The sequence below is a fragment of the Aquarana catesbeiana genome, linkage group LG01, assembly GCF_042186555.1.
Source record: "Aquarana catesbeiana isolate 2022-GZ linkage group LG01, ASM4218655v1, whole genome shotgun sequence".
In the NCBI taxonomy this organism is placed as follows: domain Eukaryota; kingdom Metazoa; phylum Chordata; class Amphibia; order Anura; family Ranidae; genus Aquarana; species Aquarana catesbeiana.
The window spans coordinates 527,205,272-527,229,031 of record NC_133324.1 but is presented as its reverse complement, the minus strand read 5'-3'; the positions used below and the strand labels follow the sequence as shown (position 1 = coordinate 527,229,031).

Sequence of the window (23,760 nt, the reverse complement as noted above, 5' to 3'; positions counted from 1 at the left end):
TGTCTATAGTATGTCTGTAAAGGGGCGCATGTTTCCCGTATTTAGAACAGTCTGACAGCAAAATGTCATTTCTAAAGGAAAAAAAGTAATTTGAATCTATTAGCGGTCCTTCAATACACATAAAAGTTCATTGATAAAAACGGCATGGAATTTCCCCACAGGGGAACCCCAAACCAAAATTAAAAAAAAAATGCGTGGAGGTCCCCCTAAATTCCATACCAGGCCCTTCAGGTCTGGTATTGATATTAAGGGGAACCCTGCGCCAAATTTTTTTAAAAAATGGAGTGGGGGTTCCCCTCAAAATGAATACCAGACCCTTCAGGTCTGGTATGGGTTTTAAGGGGAACCCCGCGCCAAAATTTTTTAAAAAATGGCGTGGGGTCCCCCAAAAAATCCATACCAGCTCCTTTTCCGAGCATGCAACCTGGCAGGCTGCAGGAAAAGAGGGGGGGATGAGAGAGCGCCCCCCCTCCTCCTGAACCATACCAGGCCTCATGCCCTCAACATTGGGAGGGTGCTTTGGGGTAGCCCCCCAAAGCACCTTGTGGGCCTCATCCCCACAACCCTTGCCCGGTGGTTGTGGGGGTCTGCGGGCAGGGGGCTTATCGGAATCCAGAAGCCCCCTTTAACAAGGGGACCCCAGATCCCGGCCCCCCATGTGAATTGGTAATGGGGTACAAATGTACCCCTACCATTTCACAAAAAAGTGTCAAAAAGGTTAAAAAACATAAGAGACGGTTTTTGACAAGTCCTTTATTAATTTCTTCATTTTTCCGCTTCTTCTTCCATCTTCTTTCTTCTGGTCTTTCTTCGGTGTTCTTCTTCTTCCTAAATCTTCTTCTTCTCCATCTTCTTCTTCTCCATCTTTACGGGGACTTTACGGGGAATTCCCTGTGGCTTTCCCCGTGCGTCACCGGGTGGCCCTGCCCTCCGTTATTTAAGAAGTGTCAGAAGAACTGAAGCATCACACGGCGGAAGACTCCCACTGTGGTGGATCGTGTGGACAGAGCGGAGAAGAAGCAGGAGGAAGATGCGGGACGAGAAGAGCAGAGGAAGAAGAAGATGGAGAAGAAGAAGATGGAGAAGAAGAACACCAAAGGAAGATCTGAAGAAAGAAGATGAAAGAAGAAGAAATTAATAAAGGACTTGTCAAAAACCGTCTCTTGTGTTTTTTAACCTTTTTGACACTTTTTTGTGAAATGGTAGGGGTACATTTGTACCCCATTACCAATTCACACGGGGGGCCAGATCTGGGGGTCTTCCAGATTCCGATAAGCCCCCCGCCCGCAGACCCCCACAACCACCGGGCAAGGGTTGTGGGGATGAGGCCCTTCTGCCCATTAACATGGGGACAAGGTGCTTTGGGGGGCTACCCCAAAGCACCCTCCCAATGTTGAGGGCATGTGGCCTGGTATGGTTCAGGAGGGGGGGCGCTCTCTCATCCCCCCTCTTTTCCTGCAGCCTGCCAGGTTGCGTGCTCGGATAAGGGTCTGGTATGGATTTTTGGGGGGACCACCACGCCATTTATTTTTTTACATTTTGCCGCGGGGTTCCCCTTAATGTCCATACCAGACCCTGGTATGGAATTTAGGGGGACTCCACGCCATTTTTTTTTAATTTTGAGCTGAAGGGCCTGGTATGAAATTTAGGGGGACCACCACACATTTTTTGGTTCGGGGTTCCCCTGTGGAGAAATTCCATGCCGTTTTTATCAATGAATTTTTATGTGTATTGTCAGACCGACAATTCATTATAGCTGCGAGTAGTTTTGAATGACTTTTTTTCCTTTACAAATGTCATTTTGCTGTCAAACTGTTCTAAATACGGGAAACATGCGCCCCTTTACAGGCATACTATAGACACCCCCAGGTACGAAATTTAAAGGAATATTTCACTTTTATTGTTTCACTTTAAGCTTTATTAAAATCACTGCTCCCGAAAAAACGTCCATTTTTAAAACTTTTTTTTGCACTGATACATGTCCCCTGGGGCAGGACCCAGGTCCCCAAACACATTTTATGACAATACCATGCATATAAGCCTTTAAAATTAGCACTTTTGATTTCTCCCATAGACTTTTAAAGGGTGTTCTGCGGCTTTCGAATTTGCCGCGCACACCCCAAATTGTTCGCTGTTTGGCGAACTGGCAAACAGCCAATGTTCGACCCGAACATAAAGCCCATCCCTAATGGGTACCTTAAATAAATAATAGTAATCGATGAGCATCTTAATGAGACACAATGTACAGGGATAGGGACAATTGTAGACACACACCCACACTCATTCAGGTTGGACTGGTGTCTTTATTCAACCTTACTAACTATGTAAACATTCGGGGGACATTTTTGGGATTTTTAATAAAAGAATTGTCAAAAACTATGTTTGTTTTTTTTCTATGTGACACTTTATTTGGTAGGGGTACAATGTACCCATACTCATTTACATAGGGGGGCAGGATCTGGGTAACCCCTTGTCAAAGGGGGCTTCCAGGTTCTGACAAGCCCCCCGCCTGCAGATCCTCTAAGGGCCTAGTATGGATCTAGGGGGGACCCCATGCCGTTTTTTTTCCCAATTTTTTTTTTTTTACATTTAGCTGTCAGCTGATGACCAGCTCTTTAGCAACCAGCTATATACAGTGTTTTTAAAGGGAGGGAAAAAGAAACACAACACACAAAAGGCATGAGCTTGCCACATCTTAGCACTGGGATTTTTGCCCATTCCTCCTTGCAAAACTGCTCCAGCTCCTTCAAGTTGGATGGTTTGAGCTTGTGAACATCAATTGTTAAGTCTGACCACAGATTTTCTATTGGATTGAGGTCTGGGCTTTGCTAGGCCATTCCAACACATTCATATGTTTCCCCTTAAACCACTCAAGTGTTGCTTTAGCAGTGTGTTTTGGGTCATTGTCCTGCTGGAAGGTGAACCTCCGTCCTAGCCTCAAATCACACACAGAGTGGTAAAGGCTTTGGAGCCTTTCAAAAAGGTGTGTATATGTAATGACAGATCATGTGACACTTATGCCGCATACACACAATCAGACATTCCGACAACAAAACCGTTGATTTAGTTCTGACGGATGTTGGCTCAAACTTGTCTTGCATACACACGGTCACACAAATGTTTTCGGAAAATCCGAATGTTAAGAATGCGGTGATGTACAATACGTACGACGAGCCGAGAAAAATGAAGTTCAATAGCCAGTGTGGCTCTTCAGCTTGATTCCGCGCATGCGTGGAATTTTGTGCATCGGAATTGTATACACATGATCGGAATTTCCGACAACGGATTTTGTCAAATTTTTGTTGTCGGAAATTCCGACAGCAAATGTCTGATGGAGCCTACACACAGTCGGAATTTCCGACAACAAACTCACAAGCTCACATTGAACATTTGTTGTCAGAAATTCCGACCGTGTGTATGTGTGTGTGTGCATTAGATTGCACACAGGTTGACATCATTTCACTAATTATCTGACTTCTGAAGGTAATTGGTTGCACCAGAGCTTTTTATGGGCTTCATAACAAAGGGGTGAATACATACGCACATGCCAATTATAATTTTTTTATTTCTGAAAAATAGTTTTATGTATATATTTTTCTAATTTTACTTCACCAAAGTCTACAAACTATAGTATGTATTTTGGAAAGCAGACAGTTCAAGGTATTTAGTAAATATTTTTTTTGTTTGTCACACTTTTTTAGAAAATTAAGAAATGTAATAAAATGTGTTTTTTTTCATAAAGTTGTAATTTTAACAAGTTATTTCTCACACACAGCATAGGCCTACTTATAATTACACCCTAAAATGCCTGGAGATACCGCATGTATGAGGCTTTTTCACAGCCTAGATGCATAGAGGGGGCTAAAATTCAAGAAACACCTTTGGCCTTTCAAGGAGCATAAAGTACACATCTCATTTCCTGTCGCATCATGATGGCAGCATACACGTTGGGTTGTGACTCCGCCTCCACAACCTGATAGGACCACATAGCTATAAATTAGAGAGTAGACACCTGCCCCAGTATTCTCTTATTTTTCCTCACCTGTCAGGACGCACGGATCAGCACCCCCTTACCGCTTCGCCCCAGCCAGGTTCTAGCCTCTCCTGGATGGAAGTCCTTCTTGTACAGCCTCTAAACGAGCTAAATGGAAGGAGCCCTACTCTGGTGATCTCAGGGGCATACTCTCATCTCATTCAGCTGTCTGACCACAAGTATAAGCCTTAAACAGGCTTCAAGTGCAGCAGCCCACAAAAGCCTTAAACAGGCTTGCTGGAGGAATGGCCAGGAAAACTTCATTGTGGCCTCATGAAATAAGCCTTAAACAGGCTTAGTTGTGTGCAGCGGTCTCCCCCCCCTCTTTCCCCCTCTCCTACCAGTGCCTCTGCCCGTCTGCTGGGCTCTGTGGTTCTCCTGATTTGCTCTCCGGAGCACCGAGCGTTCTCGGCGTCCTCGCGCATGCGCCCGCTGGGCTGCTTTCCAGCTTCCAAGATGGCGCCGGGTGTCTCGCGGCGCTACTGCGCATGCGCGAGCGTCCGACGCTGATGGCGGCGGATTTAAAAGCCCAGCAGTAGCTGTATTTGCTGCTGCTGATTGTCTATGCATGACAGATTGTCTGTTTGGACTCCAAAGCGCTCTACAAAGGTAAGTGGCCTTCCTTTATACTGCCTTTAAGTCAGGATTCCTGCTCCCTCTGAAGCCTCCTCTGCATAGCGCTGTTTATTGTTTCTCACTGCAGGTTTCCAGTCCGCTTTCTCTCCATGGAGACCGCTGCCCCAGCAGATCACCGTCAGCCTATTAGGTAAGGGGGGGGAAGACAAATGTAAGTATTGAAGATCGAAAAAGAGAGCACTACTAACGCTGCCTAAATTGGTCAGCCCTACCAGGTCTTCAAGAACGTCTGCCTCAAGACAAAGAGAGTCCTCACGCAGGAGAAGTCGCTCCAGACATAGAAGGAGCCGTTCCTATCACAGAAGAAGCCGCTCGAGAGGAAGCCGCAGAAGAAGCCGCTCCCGGTCGCGCTCTAGACACGGCCGATCCCGCCACAGAAGATCGCCTTCACGCAGGCATCGTTCCCCCGCACGCCACTCCCGTCCTGCCGGGAACGCATGCTGGGTTTGCGGCGCAGCGGCTCTTCCAGGAAAACTGGTCTGTCAGACATGCCGGGAAGAGGCCGCAAGAGAGAGAATCTCGGAGGTCGGAGATTCAGCAGGGGCCGTAGCCCCCCAGGCCTCGGTATCCGAGGTGGATTTCTCTACCACTGCCTCTCCAGCCCGGGCTAGCACATCGAAGGAGCAAGACTCCCTGTCGGATAATGAGGGTCTGGAGGTATCGGCCGGATTCGACTTCAGTCTGGTAGAACCATTTATAAAATCGGTTAAGGAGGCGATAGGTTGGGAGGAGCCCCAGCAAGCCCAACCGAAACAGAGGAAGTATTTTCCTCAGCTTAAAAAGGATCCGGAATCCTTCCCGTTCATTGAAGAACTTGAGGACCTGATCAAAGAAGAATGGCAGAGACCAGAAAAGAAGTCTAGTCTGAATAACAGACTACTGAAGTTATACCCACTCAAGGAGCCTAAGGTGAACCCTCTGGTGTCCCCTCCGGTAGTGGATGCATCCCTGATGCGCCTAGCCAGGCATGTTACCCTCCCGTTAGAAGACGCGGTAACGTTTAGAGATGTCCTCGACAGAAAGATCGACACGGATCTCAAGCGGGCTTACCTGTCGGCTGGAGGCGCCTGCAGACCTGCAATAGCACTTGCTGCAGTAGGAAGAGCCATCTCGAGCTGGTCCACAAGCACGGAAAAGCTTGTATCAGAGGGGGCAGACCAAGAATCAATAGTAAAGGCGTTGCAAGAGTTAAGCCTGGCGGGCGACTTTGTGGCTGAAGCTTCAGTCGACACTATCAGGTCTGCATCTAAATCTATGCTGGCTTCAGTAACAGCCAGAAGAGCATTATGGCTAAAGCCCTGGACGGCGGATCCAGCTTCCAAATCCAACTGGTGTCGTATTCCGTTTGATGGTGAGCACCTCTTCGGAACAAAACTAGACACAGCCATCTCCAAAGTAACCGGCGGAAAGTCCGGGCTCATCCCCTCAGACAGGAGACCCAAGCAACAGAGACCTCCTCCCTTTAAGCGGAACCTCCCAGAGAGGTATAGGGATGCGAGAGCATACAGACCAGGCAAGGAGTATAGAAGGAGCTGGAAGAACCCTCAAACCTCCTTCATGAAGTTTCAGAAGCCTAAGGCGCCTGCTTCCAGTGACCAGAAGCCCTTTTGAAGGTGCGCCCGTCCGACCAGCGGTAGTGGGAGCAAGACTCTCCAGTTTCAAGCTGGTCTGGGCGGAAACCATAAGGGATACCTGGACCCTGGCCACTATTACCTTCGGCCACAGGTGGTCCTTCAAAAACCGGCCCCCAGGGGATCAGTTCTACCCAACCCGTATTCCCCCATCTCGAGAAAAAAGGTTGTCGTTACTGAACTACATCCAAGATCTTCTCCAAAAACGAGCAATAGTAGAGGTTCCACTGGCACAACGAGGCAGAGGATTCTACTCTCCATTATTTCTCGTCAAGAAGAAGTCAGGAGACCTTCGTCCGGTTCTAGACCTAAAGAACCTCAACAGGTCCATCAGAGTGGAGTCATTCAGGATGGAGAGCTTGCAGTCTATCCTGCAGGCCATAAATCTGGGGGACTGGATGCTCTCCATAGATCTCCAGGACGCCTACCTGCATATTCCGATCCACGGGGCATTCCAGAAATTCCTACGATTCTCGGTGGGTCAGGGGCACTTCCAGTTTCGAAGCCTTCCCTTTGGCATCTCAACAGCCCCCAGAACATTCACGAAGGTGCTACTACCAGCAATAGCTTTTTTGAGGGAGAAAGGTCTAAGGGTCCACCATTACCTGGACGACATCCTCCTCCTCTCAAGCAGCCAGGAATCACTCGTCCAACATCGCGAGATCCTGGTTTCCACCCTAATGAGTTTAGGATGGATAATCAATTGGCAGAAAAGCAACACCCATCCTACCCAAAGGATGGTCTTCCTGGGAGCCGAACTGGACACCCGAGCGAACACAGTGGAGTTACCAAGGGAGAAATCGTCCCTACTCATTCAGAAAGTGAAAGAGGCTATCCCAGCGTCATGTCTGCCGGCCAGAGCATACCTCAGCCTCCTAGGTTCCCTATCAGCAACCATTCCAATGGTCAGATGGGCGCAATGGAATACCAGACCCCTACAAGCCTCCTTCCTGCGCCAGTGGGACGGATGGTCCATGTCCCAATTGATTCGCATCCCAGAGGAAGCCAGGCTATCTTTACGGTGGTGGACCCACCCCGACAACCTCAGCAGGTGCAAGCAGATAGTCACCCTCCACCAGGAGGTAGTAACTTCAGACGCCAGTCTGGAAGGATGGGGGGCACACTACCTACACTATGCAGCTCAGGGCCGCTGGCCCTTCAAAACCAAGGATGTAGTATCGAACATCCTAGAGATGAAGGCAGCCTTCCGAGCCCTCTTGGCATTCAGTTCACTCCTGAGAGGGAAACAAGTCCTCATTCAAATGGACAACCGAGTGGCGGTAGCCTATATCAACAGGCAGGGGGGTACCAAGAGCATCTCCATGATGCGGGAAGTCGGTCCGGTGATGCAATGGGCTCAACTGAACCTGTGGGACCTGAAGGCGACCTATATTCCGGGGGTTCAGAACTTACTGGCGGACTCCCTCAGCAGAACATTCGTTTCCAACAACGAGTGGTGTCTAAGCCCACAGGCCTTTGCCCTCATATGCCAGACATGGGGTCATCCAGACATAGACCTCGCAGCAACACCAGAGAACAAGAAGTGTCAGAGGTTTCTGTCGAGGAATCCCTTCCCCACAGCGGAGGGTACGGATTGTCTCCAGCACGCCTGGAACTTTCACCTAGGCTACATTTTTCCACCAACCCCACTGATAGCCAAGTTCCTTCTGAGGCTCAAACACTCAACAGCTCTAGTACTAGCCGTGATTCCCTTTTGGCCACGGAGGCCTTGGTTCACCACCCTCCTGCAACTGAGCACAGCGGATCCACTTCCACTCCCGGTAACAACGGATCTACTAACCCAGGGCCAGCTACTACATCCGAATCCAGAGAGATTGCACCTAGCGGCCTGGAGACTGAAAGGTCTAGGTTCTTAGAGCAAGGATGTTCTCAGAAGGTAGTCGATACCCTGCTTCAAGCCAGGAAATCCTCCACGAATAGCACCTACGAGAGAATCTGGGAAAGATTCTCTTCCTTTGCTCAGGAACAAGGTTGGGACCCGTCTTCCCCATCAGCAGTACAAGTGCTTGAGTTCCTTCAGTCAGGTCTAGACAAAGGCCTTAGGTCTAACACCCTGAAAGTCCAAGTCTCTGCCATCTCTGCCTTGACAGGGGTCAGATGGGCACTTAACCCTCTGGTGGTGCAATTTCAAAAAGCCTGCCTGAAGCTAAGACCACCCAGGAAACCTTCATTTCCAACATGGGACCTATCAACTGTCCTAGAGGTTTTATCCAGGGAACCATTCTTCCCCCTTGAGAATACCTCCCTCTGGGACCTGACTCTAAAGGTATCTTTCCTAATTGCCATCACATCAGCGAAGAGGGTCTCAGAAATGCAAGCCTTGCTGATCAAAGAACCGTATCTGATGGTTTACCCAGACAGACTAACCCTGAAGCCTTCAGACAGGTTTATCCCAAAGGTCTCCTCTGCGTTCCACTTTAACCAGGAGATTGACCTCCCGGCTTTGATCACGGATCAGGGCGTCCCTCATCCCTTGGATGTCAAGGGCAACATTCTCCATTACCTTTCGGTAACCAAGCCATTCAGGAAGTGCGAGAACCTTTTAGTCATCCCACATGGGTTCAGGAAGGGCCAGGCAGCTTCTGCCCGTACCATCGCCTCATGGCTCGTGAAAGCTATCAAGAAGGCCTACTCCTTAAGCACCTTGCAGATTCCGGGAGATCTAAGAGCGCATTCCACCAGGGCAATGGCTACTTCATGGGCAGCTTACTGTAAAGTCTCAGCGGAAACCATTTGTAGAGCGGCCACTTGGTCTTCGAGGAATACCTTCATTTCTCATTATAGAATAGACGCTGCACGTTTAGCAGCAGTTGAATTTGGGAGGGCCGTTATACAGGCCAATTCTTCTGTTTCTTGTCAATAAATTTTGATTTTGCATTCCCACCCAGTTTGGCGAGTTACTCCCCAACGTGTATGCTGCCATGATGCGACAGGAAAACGGAAAATTGTATACTCACCTTTCCGTAATTTTCCTTTCCTGTCGCATCTTCATGGCAGCATACAATCACCCACCCTCTAAGGTGACATGTGTATATATTTACAGAGAATACTGGGGCAGGTGTCTACTCTCTAATTTATAGCTATGTGGTCCTATCAGGTTGTGGAGGCGGAGTCACAACCCAACGTGTATGCTGCCATGAAGATGCGACAGGAAAGGAAAATTACGGAAAGGTGAGTATACAATTTTCCGTTTTTCTGACTACCTACTAGCCTCTGGAGCACCAGGACGGTACAAATGCCTAAAAATTACCCCATTTTGAAAGTAAACATCTGAGGCATTGTCTGAAAGGCATAGTGAGTCTTTTGAAAATGTCATTTTTTTGCCACAAGTTTTTGGAAAATTCAGGAACGAAAATTTAAATGCATTTCTTTCATATATTTCTTTATATTTATTTACTTATTGATTTTATCAATTGTCAACAATGGTGTGTGTGCTTGAAACTCTACCCTATGTGGGCATGTGTTCTCTAGTAGTTCCTTCCTAATGAAGCCTTATGGTAAAACATGTTGAATTTCACTACTTGATATTTGTGATTAAAATTTGTTGAAGTACTGTGAATATGCTGACATATGTGGATAGCTTTTTTAAAATACATTGTACTTTTTAGATTTCTAATGAATTGTACCAATAAAATATTAATTTTATGTATTTTTTGTGTTGTGATCTCTGGCACCTTGAAAGTCCCACTATTACAATACTTTAAATGTAGATGCTACAAGGAATGTGTTGCCTAGTTGGTTACCCCACAATCGACCTTGATTTCTGGTAATAACTTGTTTAATCCTAGGTTCCTGGTGAGGACATGTGATCACAATTTAAGATGAGAGGAAAGGAAGTTTAATATGAAATTGCAGAGAAGGTTCTTCAGTCAGAGCAACAAACAATTTAGCCCCTTTGCGGCGAGCGTATGCAGATATGCGGCCTTGGCTTTTGGGGGTTATACCGGGATGATGCCCGCAGCTGCAGGCATCATCCTGGTACCGTTTTTAGAGTGGGCGATCAGCTTTCCAGGGATAACAACCGATGCGGCTAAAAGCCACTCGATTGTTATCCCGGAGGAGCGAGAGGGGACATCCCCCGCCACTCTGACCGGGAGACCCGATCCACGATCCGCCACTTCCGGCGGCTAGAGACAGACTGGCACGAAGCCGGAAATGGCTTTGTTCCAGTCTCCTGAATGTAAACACAGAAGCGACTTCACAACGTCACTTCCTGTTTACTCGGCTGTCAATGGTGCCGGATTTTAAAAAAATATACAGTATTCAGAATTCCTGTTTTCAGCGATCTGAATACTTTGAAGTGCGAAGGAGGGATTGGAGGTCTTTTAGACCCCCAATCCCTCCATAAAGAGTACCTATCACCACCTATTACTGTCACAAGGGATGTTTAAATTCCTTGTGACAGCAATAAAAGTAATCTTTTTTTTTTTTAAAACACAATTTAATAATATAAAAATAAATAAAATAAATAAGAAAAAAAACATTTTTTTTTAAAGCGCCCCCGTCCCCGCGAGCTCGCACAGCAAAGAAAACACATACGGAAGTCGCGCCCGCATATGTAAACGGTGTTCAAATCACACATGTGAGGTATCACCGCGATCGTCAGAGCGAGAGCAATAATTCTAGCACTAGACCTTCTCTGTAACTCTAACCTGGTAACTGTAAAAGAAATTTAAATCATCACCTATGGAGATTTTTAGGTACCGTAGTTTGTCGCGTGACATGTTTGGTATCTATTTACTCGGCGTAACATCATCTTTCAAATTATAAAAAAAATTGGGCTAACTTTACTGTTTCGTTTTTTTTTAAATTCATAAGTGTCCCTTTTCCCAAAAAGTTGGGTTTAATACACCGCTGCACAAATACCGTGTGACATAAAATATTGCAACAATCGCCATTTTATTCTCTAGATTCTCTGCTAAAAAATATATATATATATGATGTTTGGGGGTTCTAAGTAATTTTCCAGCAAAAAATGCGGATTTTAACTTAACACCAAATGTCAGAAATAGGCTTAGACGTGAAAGGGTTAAAAATCCCTTTTCTAAGTAATTCTATCAGCTGGGAGTATTGACAAATTAAAAAAAAAACTTCCAGATGTCATTTTTGATGAGCACAACTTATAATATGTCCTGTATATTTTTAGAAAACAAACTTGTTTGCAGCCTGCTGGTTACCATTACAACCATAACTGATTTTCCTATTGAAGTCAAAGACTGTAAACAGAAAATATGCATTCACCCACAGTAAGTTTTTGGGTCAGTTTCGCATGTGCCAGATGTTGTCCAGTTGTCCTGACCCTGACCCATGCCAAAATGAAATACTCTCTACTTTTTCTAAACACAGGAGTTAAGTGAATATAATCAGGGTGGCATGCAGAGTTTGGAACTTCTAGATCTATTGTTTGACTGCCAGGATGGCATTCTTCGCCATGAATATTCACCTGCTGAGTCCATCTGGGCTGCCTCAGGGACAAATGTAAGTACTTCAACAACTGTTTTATTGGTATATTGAATTTATTTTTTGATTCACTTATCAAATTTCTTTTGATATAGATCTCAACACAGGAGAATGAAGCATTTGTGTCTCCGCTACTGTTGCCAGCTGACTCTCCCTTGGATTCAAACCTTTGGTCACCAGCAGCCAGTGATAGTGGAATATCTGAAGATGCACACTCAGATCACCAGAACAGTCCATTCCAATACCAGTTTGTAGATGCTTGTTATGTGACATCTAATTTGAGAGACTTCCCAGAACAAGATCTTTGTATGAATCTAGGAGGTCATGCAGGTATGTAACCTCAAAGACAAAGTTACATTTTTGGGTTTCTTTTTGTTAAGATATACTTTAATAGGTGATTAAAAAGATTTAACGTGTAGCACTTTATAATTACTTTTGTAATTACACAGGCAATTGATTTCCTATAGTGACACTCTTATTTTTTTGTGAAAACAAATTTGGAAATATATGGTTTCATTGAGTGGTGACAGCTCACTGAAAGCAGGAGGAAAAGTTAGTACAAATTAAAGCAACACTTGAAACTGTCACAATATAAAAAATGCAGCATCATGTTATTTCCTTAACCTCCATTGAAGGACACATGGATATCATAGACTTGTGGATTACTATCAGTTGTCTTCAAGAGGTGGACAATGGTAAACTAAAAAGCTGTTGAAGACAAGCCCACTATAACCCTGCCCCTAACCATCATGCCTCAATTGATTTGCTAGTGTCCTAGTTGGTTGGATATTTTTTCTCTCCTATCAACATTCAACATACTTACAGGATGTTCCTCTACTCATGATTTTTATTAAGCTTCTTGAGCTGATCACTGCACTGCAACTATCCAGGTCTAATTTTTGGTACTGTCTTGGAGGCTGTACTTGGACCCTGCTAGACCAAAGATTGCGGGGCCTGCCAGACCGGTGGACACTGGGCTCTGCTTTTGGTGCTCCCTATTCACCTAGTGTACAGCCTTTGTTGTGAACTAGTCTTGAAGACTCACTCTGTGAGTAGGCCCATGGATGGGGCAAAGATACACTATATTACCAAAAGTATTGGGAAGCCTGCCTTTACACATACATAAACTCTAATGGCATCCCAGTCTTATGCCCCGTACACACGGTCGGATTTTCCGATGGAAAATGTCCGATCGGAGTGTGTTGTCGGACATTCCGACCGTGTGTGGGCTCCATCGGACATTTTCCATCGGATTTTCCGACACACAAAGTTTGAGAGCAGGCTATAAAATTTTCCGACAACAAAATCAGTTGTCGGAAATTCCGATCGTGTGTACACAAATCCGACGGACAAAGTGCCACGCATGCTCAGAATAAATAAAGAGATGAAAGCTATTGGCCACTGCCCCGTTTATAGTCCCGACGTACGTGTTTTACGTCACCGCGTTTAAAACGATCGGATTTTCCGACAACTTTGTGTGACCGTGTGTATGCAAGACAAGTTTGAGCCAACATCCGTCGGAAAAAATCCTAGGATTTTGTTGTCTGAATGTCCGAACAAAGTCTGACCGTGTGTACGGGGCATTAGTCTGTAGGGTTCAATATTGAGTTTTCCTTCTCTTAGCAGCTATAACAGCTTCAGCTCTTCTGGGAAGGTTGTCCACAAGGTTTAGGAGTGTGCCTATGGGAATGTTTGACCATTCTTCCAGAAGCGCATTTGTGAGATCAGACACAGATGTGGAGGAGAAGGCCTGGCTCGCATTCTGCGCTCAAATTCATCCCGAAGGTGTTCTATCGGGTTGAGGTCAGGACAGTAAAGTTCCTCCACCCCAAACTCGCTCATCCATGTCTTTATGGACCTTGCTTTGTGCACAAGACATTTTTGGACAATATTATGCTTCCAACTTTGTGTGAACAGTTTGGGGATGGCCCCTTCCTGTTCCAGCATGACTGCTCACCAGTGCACAAAGCAAGGTCCATAAAGACATGGATGAGCGAGTTTGGGGTGGAGGAACATGACTGGCCTGCAAAGAGTCCTGATCTCAACCCGATAGAACACCTTTGGGATGAATTAGAGCGGAGACTGTGAGCCACACCTTCTCATCCACATCAGTGCCTGACCTCACAAATGCGCTTCTGGAAGAATGGTCAAACATTCCCATAGACACACTCCTAAACCTTGTGGACAGCCTTCCCAGAAGAGTTAAAGCTGTTTTAGGTGCAAAGGGTGGGCCAATTCAATATTGAACCCTATGGACTAAGACTGAGATGCCATTAAAGTTCATGTGCGTGTAAAGGCAGGTGTCCCAATACTTTTAATAATATAGTGGAATTTGTCATTCAACACTAGGCTCTGCATTATGATGCTTTCTAGAACTGTGCCAGACACAGACAGCTTTCCAGTTTTAGAGTAGTGGTACAACCTATGGTGTCTATGTGGTGATCACAATCTAGCTAACTGACTCAGGAGGCCTAACACTCAGTGTCCTGATTTCCCTGAGTGACACGGTCATATCTCAGGATCCACCATGACCGAGACTCACCACATCCCGTTGCCAGGCAATACTGCAGTGTACTCCTCCCTTTTCACCTTCTATTGGTCCTGTTTTCGGTTAGTGCCTAATTTAAACCTCATAAGCTCTATGACCAGGGCTTGTCATGGGTTTTCCCATATGCCTCACTAGCTCCCTCAGCCTTTACCTGTGATAATCAACATAAACATCTGCACTACAGTAAGTACTATCTTAATTGGGATACCTTAATCACAGCAGCTACCAAAGATATGCATACAATACTACGACCAATCACAATCGCATCATATGGGTATAATTCATCAAGTTTAGTTATGCACTTTATGATTTAATTTGCACTTTAGTGCTGCTAATTTCATAGTTAATTTAGCCTGTATCTGATCTGCCTGCTCTGCTAACTGGCCTTTGACTGGTATATGACCACACGTTTTCTGCCTGAACCAACCTGTAACCATTATTGACCACCTTTTCTGCCTGCTGCCTGACTTGACCTCTTGCCTTTTTTTTGTTCACGTCTCTGTTGCCTCGACTAACAACTTGCCCGTTTGCTGACCATGTCTCTGGTCAGTAAACAGGCAATTTGAGATACCAGTCTATGTAACCTTTGTGGAAATCTGTATCTCCCTGTACCACAGGACCCCTTTAATTTTACCATTTGCTTAGCCTCTAGTGCTCTCTGTCCAGAGAATTTAGCATTGTGTAATAAGTCCTAGGGACAACCGAGTACCCTGGCCTGCTTGCCTTAAGCGAATGGGAGCTGCTATAAGTGAAGCTATTCTAGCCAGCCATTTTCTCTGACCTCTGTACAAGAAGGTCAGAGAAATATATAGGCATAATATGCATCGTTTTACTAAAACTGGAGAGTGCAAAAAAACAATCAGCTTCCAGGTTTTTTTTTTGTCAAAGTTTAATTGAACAACCAGAAGTTAGAAGCTGATTGGCTACAGTGAACAACTGCACCAGATTTTGCACTCCCTATTTGGAGATTACATTTCTTCTCCTCCAGACATAAAGAGTGCCACCTTGTCCTCTGTAATGACCTTAAAGTGAATAACTCTACACTGAGTTCACTATATGGACCACTTATGTATTTATATGTATATCCCCTCTTCTCAAGAGAATAAATTCAGTTCAGCTAATCTTTCCTCATAGCTGAGCTCCTCCATACCTCTTTATCAGTTGGGTTAGCCTTTGCTGCACTGTCTCCAGTTTCCCAATATCCTTTTTGTGAACTGGTGTCCAAAACTGAATTGCATATTCCAGATGAGGTCCTACTAATGATTTGTAGAGAAGCAAAATTATCTCTCTCTGCAGCAGTAGCGTAGCGTGGGGGTGCCGGGGGTGGCATGGCCCCGGGCGTGACATTTAGGGGGGCAAAATTTTGTGCCAGTAGTGTCACTACTGGCTGCCTCTTCCTAATTTTAATTTCCTGTGTCCCCCTCGCTCTGGCCGCCATGTTCAGTGTCCAGCGCCCTGTGACTGGGTGTATTGGGGTCATGTGCGGCGTGGGGCTGGCCTGTCCGCGATCGTGGTTGCTCCTGAAGTCCCGCCTCTGCACATGACCCCCATCACAGTGCGCCGGGAAATACTGAACATGGCGGCTGGAGCATGGGGGAGACAAGCACTGGAAAGTGTGAGCCTCCTGGGCCGCTGTCTTCTCCTCCTCCTCCTATCCTCCGGAGTCCAGACCGATGCAGGACAAGAAGGTGAGGAATGAATGGACATGGACTGGGGGGGGGGAGAGAGGCACCATATATGTAGTATCAGTATAGGAAGACTGTAGGCAGGACAGTATAGTGGTCAGTATAGTGTACAGTGTAGTATTGTGGTCAGTATTGTGGTCAGTATAGTGGACAGTATAGTGGTCAGTGTAGTGGACAGTATAGTGTAGTGGTGTGGACAGTGTAGTGGTCAGTATAGTGGACAGTATAGTGGTCAGTATAGTGTAGTGGACAGTATAGTGGACAGTATAGTGTAGTGGAAAGTATAGTGGACAGTGTAGTGGACAGTATAGTGGTCAGTGTAGTGGACAGTATAGTGGTCAGTGTAGTGTAGTGGACAGTATAGTGGACAGTATAGCGGTCAGTGTAGTATAGTGGTCAGTGTAGTGGTCAGTGTAGTGTAGTAGACAGTATAGTGGTCAGTGTAGTGGACAGTATAGTGGTCAGTATATTGTAGTGGACAGTATAGTGGTCAGTGTAGCAGACAGTATAGTGGTAAGTGTAGTATAGTGGACAATATAGTATAGTGGTCAGTGTAGTGTAGTGGACAGTATAGTATAGTGGTCAGTGTAGTGGACAGTATAGTGGTCAGTGTAGTGTAGTGGGCAGTGTAGTGGTCAGTATAATGTAGTGGGCAGTATAGTGTAGTGGACAGTAAAGTGGTCAGTGTAGTGGACAGTATAGTGGTCAGTGTAGTGTAGTGGACAACATAGTATAGTGGACATTATAGTGGTCAGTGTAGTGGACAGTATAGTGTAGTGGACAGTATAGTGGACAGTATAGTGGTCAGTGCAGTGGACAGTATAGTGGTCAGTGTAGTGGACAGTATAGTGGTCAGTGTAGTGTAGTGGACAGTATAGTGATCAGTATAGTGTAGTGGACAGTATAGTGGTCAGTGTGGTGGACAGTATAGTGGTCAGTGTAGTGTAGTGGACAATATAGTATAATGGACAGTGTAGTGGTCAGTGTAGTATAGTATAGTAGTCAGTGTAGTGGACATTTTAGTATAGTGGATAGTAAAGTGGTCAGTGTAGTGGACAGTGTAGTGGTCAGTATAGTGTAGTGAACAGTATAGTGGTCAGTGTAGTGGACAGTATAGTGGTTAGTGTACTGTGGTGGACAGTATAGTATAGTGGTCAGTGTACTATAGTGGAAAGTATAGTGGTCAGTGTAGTGTAGTGGACAGTATAGTATAATGGTCAGTGTAGTGGACAGTATAGTGGTCAGTGTAGTGTAGTGGACAGTTTAGTGTAGTTCTCAGTGTAGTGTGGTGGTCAGTATAGACGTCAGTATAGTGTAGTGGACAGTATAGTGGACAGTGTAATGTAGTGGACAGTGTAGTGGTTGGTGTAGTGTAGTGGTCAGTATAGTATAGTGGACAGTGTAGTGGACAGTGTAGTGTAGTGGACAGTATAGTGGTCAGTGTAGTGGACAATATAGTGGTCAGTGTAGTGGACAGTGTAGTGTAATGGACAGTATACTGTAGTGGTCAGTGTAGTGTAGTGGACAGTATAGTGGTCAGTGTAGTGGACAATATAGTGGACAGTATAGTGTAGTGGACAGTATAGTGGTCAGTGTAGTGGTCAGTATAGTGTAGTGGACAGTACAGTGGTCAGTGTAGTGGACAGTATAGTGTAGTGGTCAGTATAGTGTAGTGGACAGTACAGTGGTCAGTGTAGTGGACAGTATAGTGTAGTGGTCAGTATAGTGTAGTGGACAGTACAGTGGTCAGTGTAGTGGACAGTATAGTGTAGTGGTCAGTATAGTGTAGTGGACAGTATAGTGGTCAGTGTAGTGGACAGTATAGTGGTCAGTGTAGTGCAGTGGAAAGTATAGTGGTCAGTGTAGTATAGTGGAAAATATAGTATAGTGGACAGTATAGTGGTCAGTGTAGTGTAGTGGACTGTATAGTATAGTGGTCAGTGTAGTGGACAGTATAGTGGTCAGTGTAGTGGACAGTATAGTGTAGTGGTCAGTGTAGTGTAGTGTAGTGGACAGTATAGTATAGTGGTCAGTGTACTATAGTGGACAGTATAGTGGTCAGTGTAGTGTAGTGGACAGTATAGTGGTCAATGTAGTGGACACTGTAGTATAGTGGTCAGTGTAGTGGACAGTGTAGTATAGTGGATAGTATAGTGGTCAGTGTAGTGTAGTAGACAGTATAGCATAGGGGTCAGTGTAGATAGTATAGTGGTTAGTGTAGTGGACAGTATAGTGGACAATGTAGTGTAGTGGACAGTGTAGTGGACAGTGTAGTGTAGTTCTCAGTATAGTGTAGTGGACAGTATAGTGGACAGTGTAGTGTAGTGGTCAGTGTAGTGTAGTTCTCAGTGTAGTGGTCAGTATAATGTAGTGTACAGTATAGTGGACAGTGTAGTGGACAGTATAATGGTCAGTGTAGTGTAGTTCTCAGTGTAGTGGACAGTGTAGTGTACTGGACAGTATAGTGGTAAGTGTAGTGGACAATATAGTGGTCAGTGTAGTTCTCAGTGTAGTGGTCAGTATAGTGGACAGTATTGTGTAGCGGTCAGTATAGTGTAGTGGACAGTGTAGTGGTCAGTGTAGTGTAGTGGACAGTATAGTGGTCAGTGTTGTGGACAATATAGAGGTCAGTGTAGTGTAGTGCACAGTATAGTGTAGTGGACAGTAAAGTGGTCAGTGTAATGGACAGTATAGTGGTCAGTCTAGTGGACAGTATAGTGTAGTGGACAGTATAGTGGTCAGTGTAGTGGTGTGGACAGTATAGAGGTCAGTGTAGTGTAGTGGACAGTATAGTATAGCGGTCAGTGTAGTGTAGTGGACAGTATAGTGGTCAGTGTAGTTCTCAGTGTAGTGGACAGTATAGTATAGTGGTCAGTGTAGTGTCGTGGACAGTATAGTGGTCAGTGTAGTTCTCAGTGTAGTGGACAGTATAGTATAGTGGTCAGTGTAGTGTGTAATGGTCAGTATAGGAATCAGGTTGGTCAGTGTTGAAATCAAGTAGGTTAGTGTAGTGGTCAGTAAAGGAATCAGGTAGGTCAGTACTATTGTATTTGAAGGGACTCAAAATACTATTGTATTTTGAAGGGACTTGATTCTCCCAGTTGTACTTCCCCTTGTATGTATGATACATGCATGCATATTTTTTAGCCTTCAAATTCATTTGTCACATAGTAGCCCTGCTAAACAGTGCATTGAGGTTGGCTTGTAAGTTGGAGATACCCTGTAAGGATGTTATTTCACTGCATAGCTTGGTGTCATCTGCAAGACTGTAATGGTACCTTTAATCCCAGACCCTATATAATTTGTAAATATGTTAAAAAGTAACGGTTCCAGCCTTACTCAGGCAGTCAGGCTTTCACACTGGGGTGGCATGAGAAGCGCTTTACAGGTGCTATTTTTAGCGCTAAACGCCTGTAAAGCACCTCAGTGTGAAAGTGGCCTTAAGACTGATTGATATTTCTTTTTCTTTTGTTGTCTCTATAACTACACATGTCTCTATTTGGAGTGAACGCAGTTTTGCTGAAAAGGCCACTGATTTTGCCCCACCTCCTTATGATCCGCCCCATCAGCTGCATCCATACTCCATCCCCTAATGCACACACTTTCTGTGTGTATGCTAAGGTGTGCAGGACAGATGTGATTAGAATGCAGTTATAAATAACAATTTGATTAAAAAAATGTTCTTTAGCAAGTAACATACATTCCACATTAATAATTATGCTACAAAAATTAATGTTCTGTAAATTGCCCCCAGCTTTGCTCGTTTCTTCTTGCTGGAAGCTGACATTTTTCTGATGCCCAGACCCCTGAATAGCAGCATATCTTTAGGCTGTCAGCAGATCGGCCTCTAGTGGCTTTGATTTTCAGCACAATGCCAAAAAATATCAAAAATAGAGAGCAACTGAGCATGTGCAGAGTGGATTTTAAACAGTATAGGCATTTATTTTAATGTTTACATAGCTATACCTGCAAAAGGGGACAGTCTGATATAGCAGGTCATAATTTTCTGACTAAAGTTCCACTTTAATAGAATGTTTTACCAATTGTCACACTTAAAATTGTATTAATCTGTCACAAACTAGCATAAATATTTCCAGTTTGGCCACAGGAGATCAGGCACTATTTATCCATAGGAACACCACTAAGAGCTCTATATTTTTTTAAGAGATGAATGTTTTGCAAAGTCCACAAAAACACAGAAGGCTTATAGAAGCACCTAGTCAGATTTCTATTTTGCCCATTTATGGCTTTTATACTTTTTATGAAATGGTAAAAACATGTTATAGGGACATCCCAGACATTTTAAAGGGCTTCCATTGGAAGCATTTTTGATAATCCCCTTATTTCAAAAGGGCTTTTGCCTTTCTTTTAATGATATTCCTTGTCACCCTCCAATGACCTTAGCAATTTTGAAATAGGTCACCTCTTTATAGCAACTGTGAGAACTAGCTTCAGGTGGTAACACTGAATTCTTCTTTTTAAGGGTTTTTCTTGTCCATTTTTATTAAAAGAGAGTTTCTGAAAACACAAAGCATGAGTTTCACTCTCAGGGTTTGTAACGAGCCCCTGCTCGCTCGGTTCCACTCTCCTGACACTCCTCTGTGGCTATTGAATCAGATTGCAGATCACAACATCTGATGGTTCAGTCATCCGATGCTCTGGGATTTGAACTACAGCTATGTGCCGTTCTAATCCAGTTGTGATAGCTTAGAACAAACACCAGGCAGGCTGTATGTACGTTCAAACAGGGATCTCCTTTATTGAAAGGAATACAGGCTCTTTTATACAGTAAAAGAGGAGGTGCATACCTCCTGCTCATATTACTCTGAACATACACCTGTGACCAGAAACCTAATTAACATGGGCTAATTAACTAATCCCCTTAGACAGCCTAGATGACTCAGTCATGACCTTTAGGCCAGACTGGCCGTCTTGTAGCTCAGAAAACCCAATCAACATTATCACAAATCAACACAGAACTCTTCTTCACACAATAGCAGAGTTAATTAACACAAACAACAATGGGGATCTAATGACTCTTAGTTCACATACTAGACTTATTTACTATAAACACATTCTAGCAGGCAACAGACAGACAGGTGGCTGGAATTGACATCAGCATCTCCTAACAATATTTGTCCCAGCATTATGAATCAGCCACTATTTCTAATATGGCAAATCCAGGGTCCCCAGAGTCTGTGTGTCCTGGGGGACCAGGACCCGAATCCACAGTAATACCACCTCAAGTGTCCCCAGGCATACAGCTCACAAAGAGCACCGTTCCCCCAAATGCCAGGGCCCATAATCGGTCGGCAAGAGGCTTGTATTCAGTCCCCTCCAAAAGCCTCTATCCCGAATGAGTCTGTCACAGGGTTATTCAGCATTGCTGTTCCTTTAAAAAACAAAAAAACGGGATTCAGCCTCCTGGCTTAGGCCCCTTTCACACAGGGAGTAATCCGTCCAAGCAGATCTGCCTGCTCAGTGGTGGATCTCTCCGCTGATTCCCGCTGAGCAGACGGATGACAGGTCCTTGTCTGACACAGCTCGCTGTTCTCTATGGGGTGGCCGGATGGAAACTGCCTGCATGTCCATTTTCATCCGATTGTCATCCGATCCGCCAGACGAATGGCGAACGTATCCCCATCTTTCTGTTTTTAGCGGACCAGATCGGATGCCGGCAGGTGACAGCGGACACATGTTTGTTGACTTCGCCGCCCCATAGAGAACAATGGATGGTCCGATCAGGTTTGCCTAAAAAACGGCCAGGCGGACCCAATCGGTTTGCTAGTGTGAAGGGGGCCTTACACGTTCAGCATTGCTCCTCTGGCCTTAATTTTAAAGTGATTATAAAGGAAAAAGTTTTATTCAAAAAAAAAATAACAAACTTGTTATACCTACCTGCTCTGTGCAGTGCTTTTGCACAGAGCAGCCTCGATCCTTGCCAAGTGCCCCCATAGAAAGCCGCTTGCTGTGGGGGCACTCATGTGGGCTCGCTCCCGAGCCTTCTCTCTGCGTCCATAACACACTTCAGGACCCAGGATTAGAGATTTCATCCCACCCAGATCTCTGAGAAATCTCCAGGTCCCAAAATGGATTTTAAACAATGAGGAAACTGAAAAAGCCTGGAGCCCCTCAGCCTGCCTGCATGAGAATCCTGCATCATAAACTCTTTTTACACCCTGACAGACCACAGAACTGCCACATGACATGCGAAAAGTGAAATTATTCTTCACATTGTGATTGATGTTGAGGAGGTTTAAATGGCACTAAGGGAGAAATCCTTTGAGTCAGTCAGGAAAGTCCCCAAAAATCTCCAGAAATCCAAGTAGGAGCCCCAAATTCTATAGGGTAGTCAATAGGTCACAGTGGCGGCTGGTGCTCACTATTTTTGGGGAGGGGCGGCACAAACTAACACCAACGCCCCCCATCGGAGACTGGCCGCGGCAGTACTAAGATTCCCTGGTCAATAGGGGCTTCCTGATTGGCCAGGAGGAGAATGAGGAAGACAACAGTGAGTATTCATTCGCTTTTGTCACACAAGTGGGTGTGCTCGGGGTGCAGTGCTCTGCGCCCCGAGCCCACCCTTTTTTGAAGCCTATTAGAGCCTCTGGCTCTAAACACGTGCTTCAAAAAAAAAAATACCCCATTGGAATCCACGCGTCCGGCACCCCACATGTAGATTAGGGGGCCAGATGCATAGATAGGGAGGACGGCGCCCCTGCGCCCCTTATGGAGCGTCCGCCACTGATAGTCTGTATTTAAAATGTATTTAGAGTACATATACATATTTTTTTACATTTTAGAGCGTGGAAAGGTTAGAACACCTATCAGAATATTATTGCTATTTGTTTCCCTGCTAGGGAGATACACCATCTCAATTTTCCATGGTGACCACCGTATTTCAGATATTTTAAACACAGCCCAACAAAGCTAGAGAATGCATCCAGAGATATCTGGTAGAAGCTAAAAATGATATCCTTAGCTTTGCATGGGGCTTGCATGGTGTTCGCTTTGACCTTAATACAAACCTTTTGTGAGGAACATGGGGGCTGTCATTGCTGTCTTCCTTCTGAAGATGCTAGTTGCCTGGCTATTACACTAACCACAGGCTTTTATACTTCGTATTCATTGACCTGGAACAGGTATCAGTATTAAGATCAGGAAAATAAAAATTAAGTCCCTCTCTTAAGTTCATATTTGCATGCTTGGCTGCTCTCCCAAGCCTGTGGAAGAGGGGAGATGGGAGAAGAGCTTCTGCAGTTGGGGCAGTACTGGATCGAGAGATCCAGGAGCAACTGTTGAAAGGTTTTGCAGAGAATGCATTAACATGTCACTAAACCCACATCATAAAAACTATCAATAAATGTTGTATTACATGCTGTTTATACTCACTCAATCACTATTGGATTTGTTTTTTGCATACTGCAAAAATCCTGGTTGATCCTGCTGTTGTGTCTTCCCTTTTGATCATGTTCCCAATGCATTTGGAGATTTTGCAGAGCAGTGTTGGCAGCGTCATGCTCACTTTTCAGTGAGTTTTTATGCTGAGCATTTCCTCCCTATCACATCTGAGCAGCCCATGTGACTATAGAGTCACATGTGGGCATATACACAGTAAATGACGGCCCACTGCCTCCCTCCTCCTCCATGCCCACTATTTAGCTAAACACTATGGGGGTGGGATATTAATGTAGATTGATGGAGGCTTCACCTCCCTGTTGTTCTAAGACACACGCTGAAGATCAG

At 45.1% G+C, this 23,760-nt stretch overlaps 1 protein-coding gene across 3 annotated transcripts in view; it reads left to right on the top strand.

Annotated features, from left to right (window-relative positions):
* The window catches only part of CREB3L3 (cAMP responsive element binding protein 3 like 3), a 673,320-nt gene that overhangs the window by 172,209 nt on the left and 477,351 nt on the right, over positions 1-23,760 (top strand). For 2 of the 3 annotated variants that reach the window (XM_073594674.1, XM_073594681.1), the window contains exons 2-3: positions 11,668-11,799; positions 11,877-12,111. In XM_073594674.1, coding sequence (XP_073450775.1) covers positions 11,668-11,799; positions 11,877-12,111 — 367 coding nt within the window. Of the gene's footprint in view, positions 1-11,467; positions 11,568-11,667; positions 11,800-11,876; positions 12,112-23,760 lie in introns of all 3 variants that reach the window. The other variant, XM_073594692.1, reaches the window with a different exon arrangement.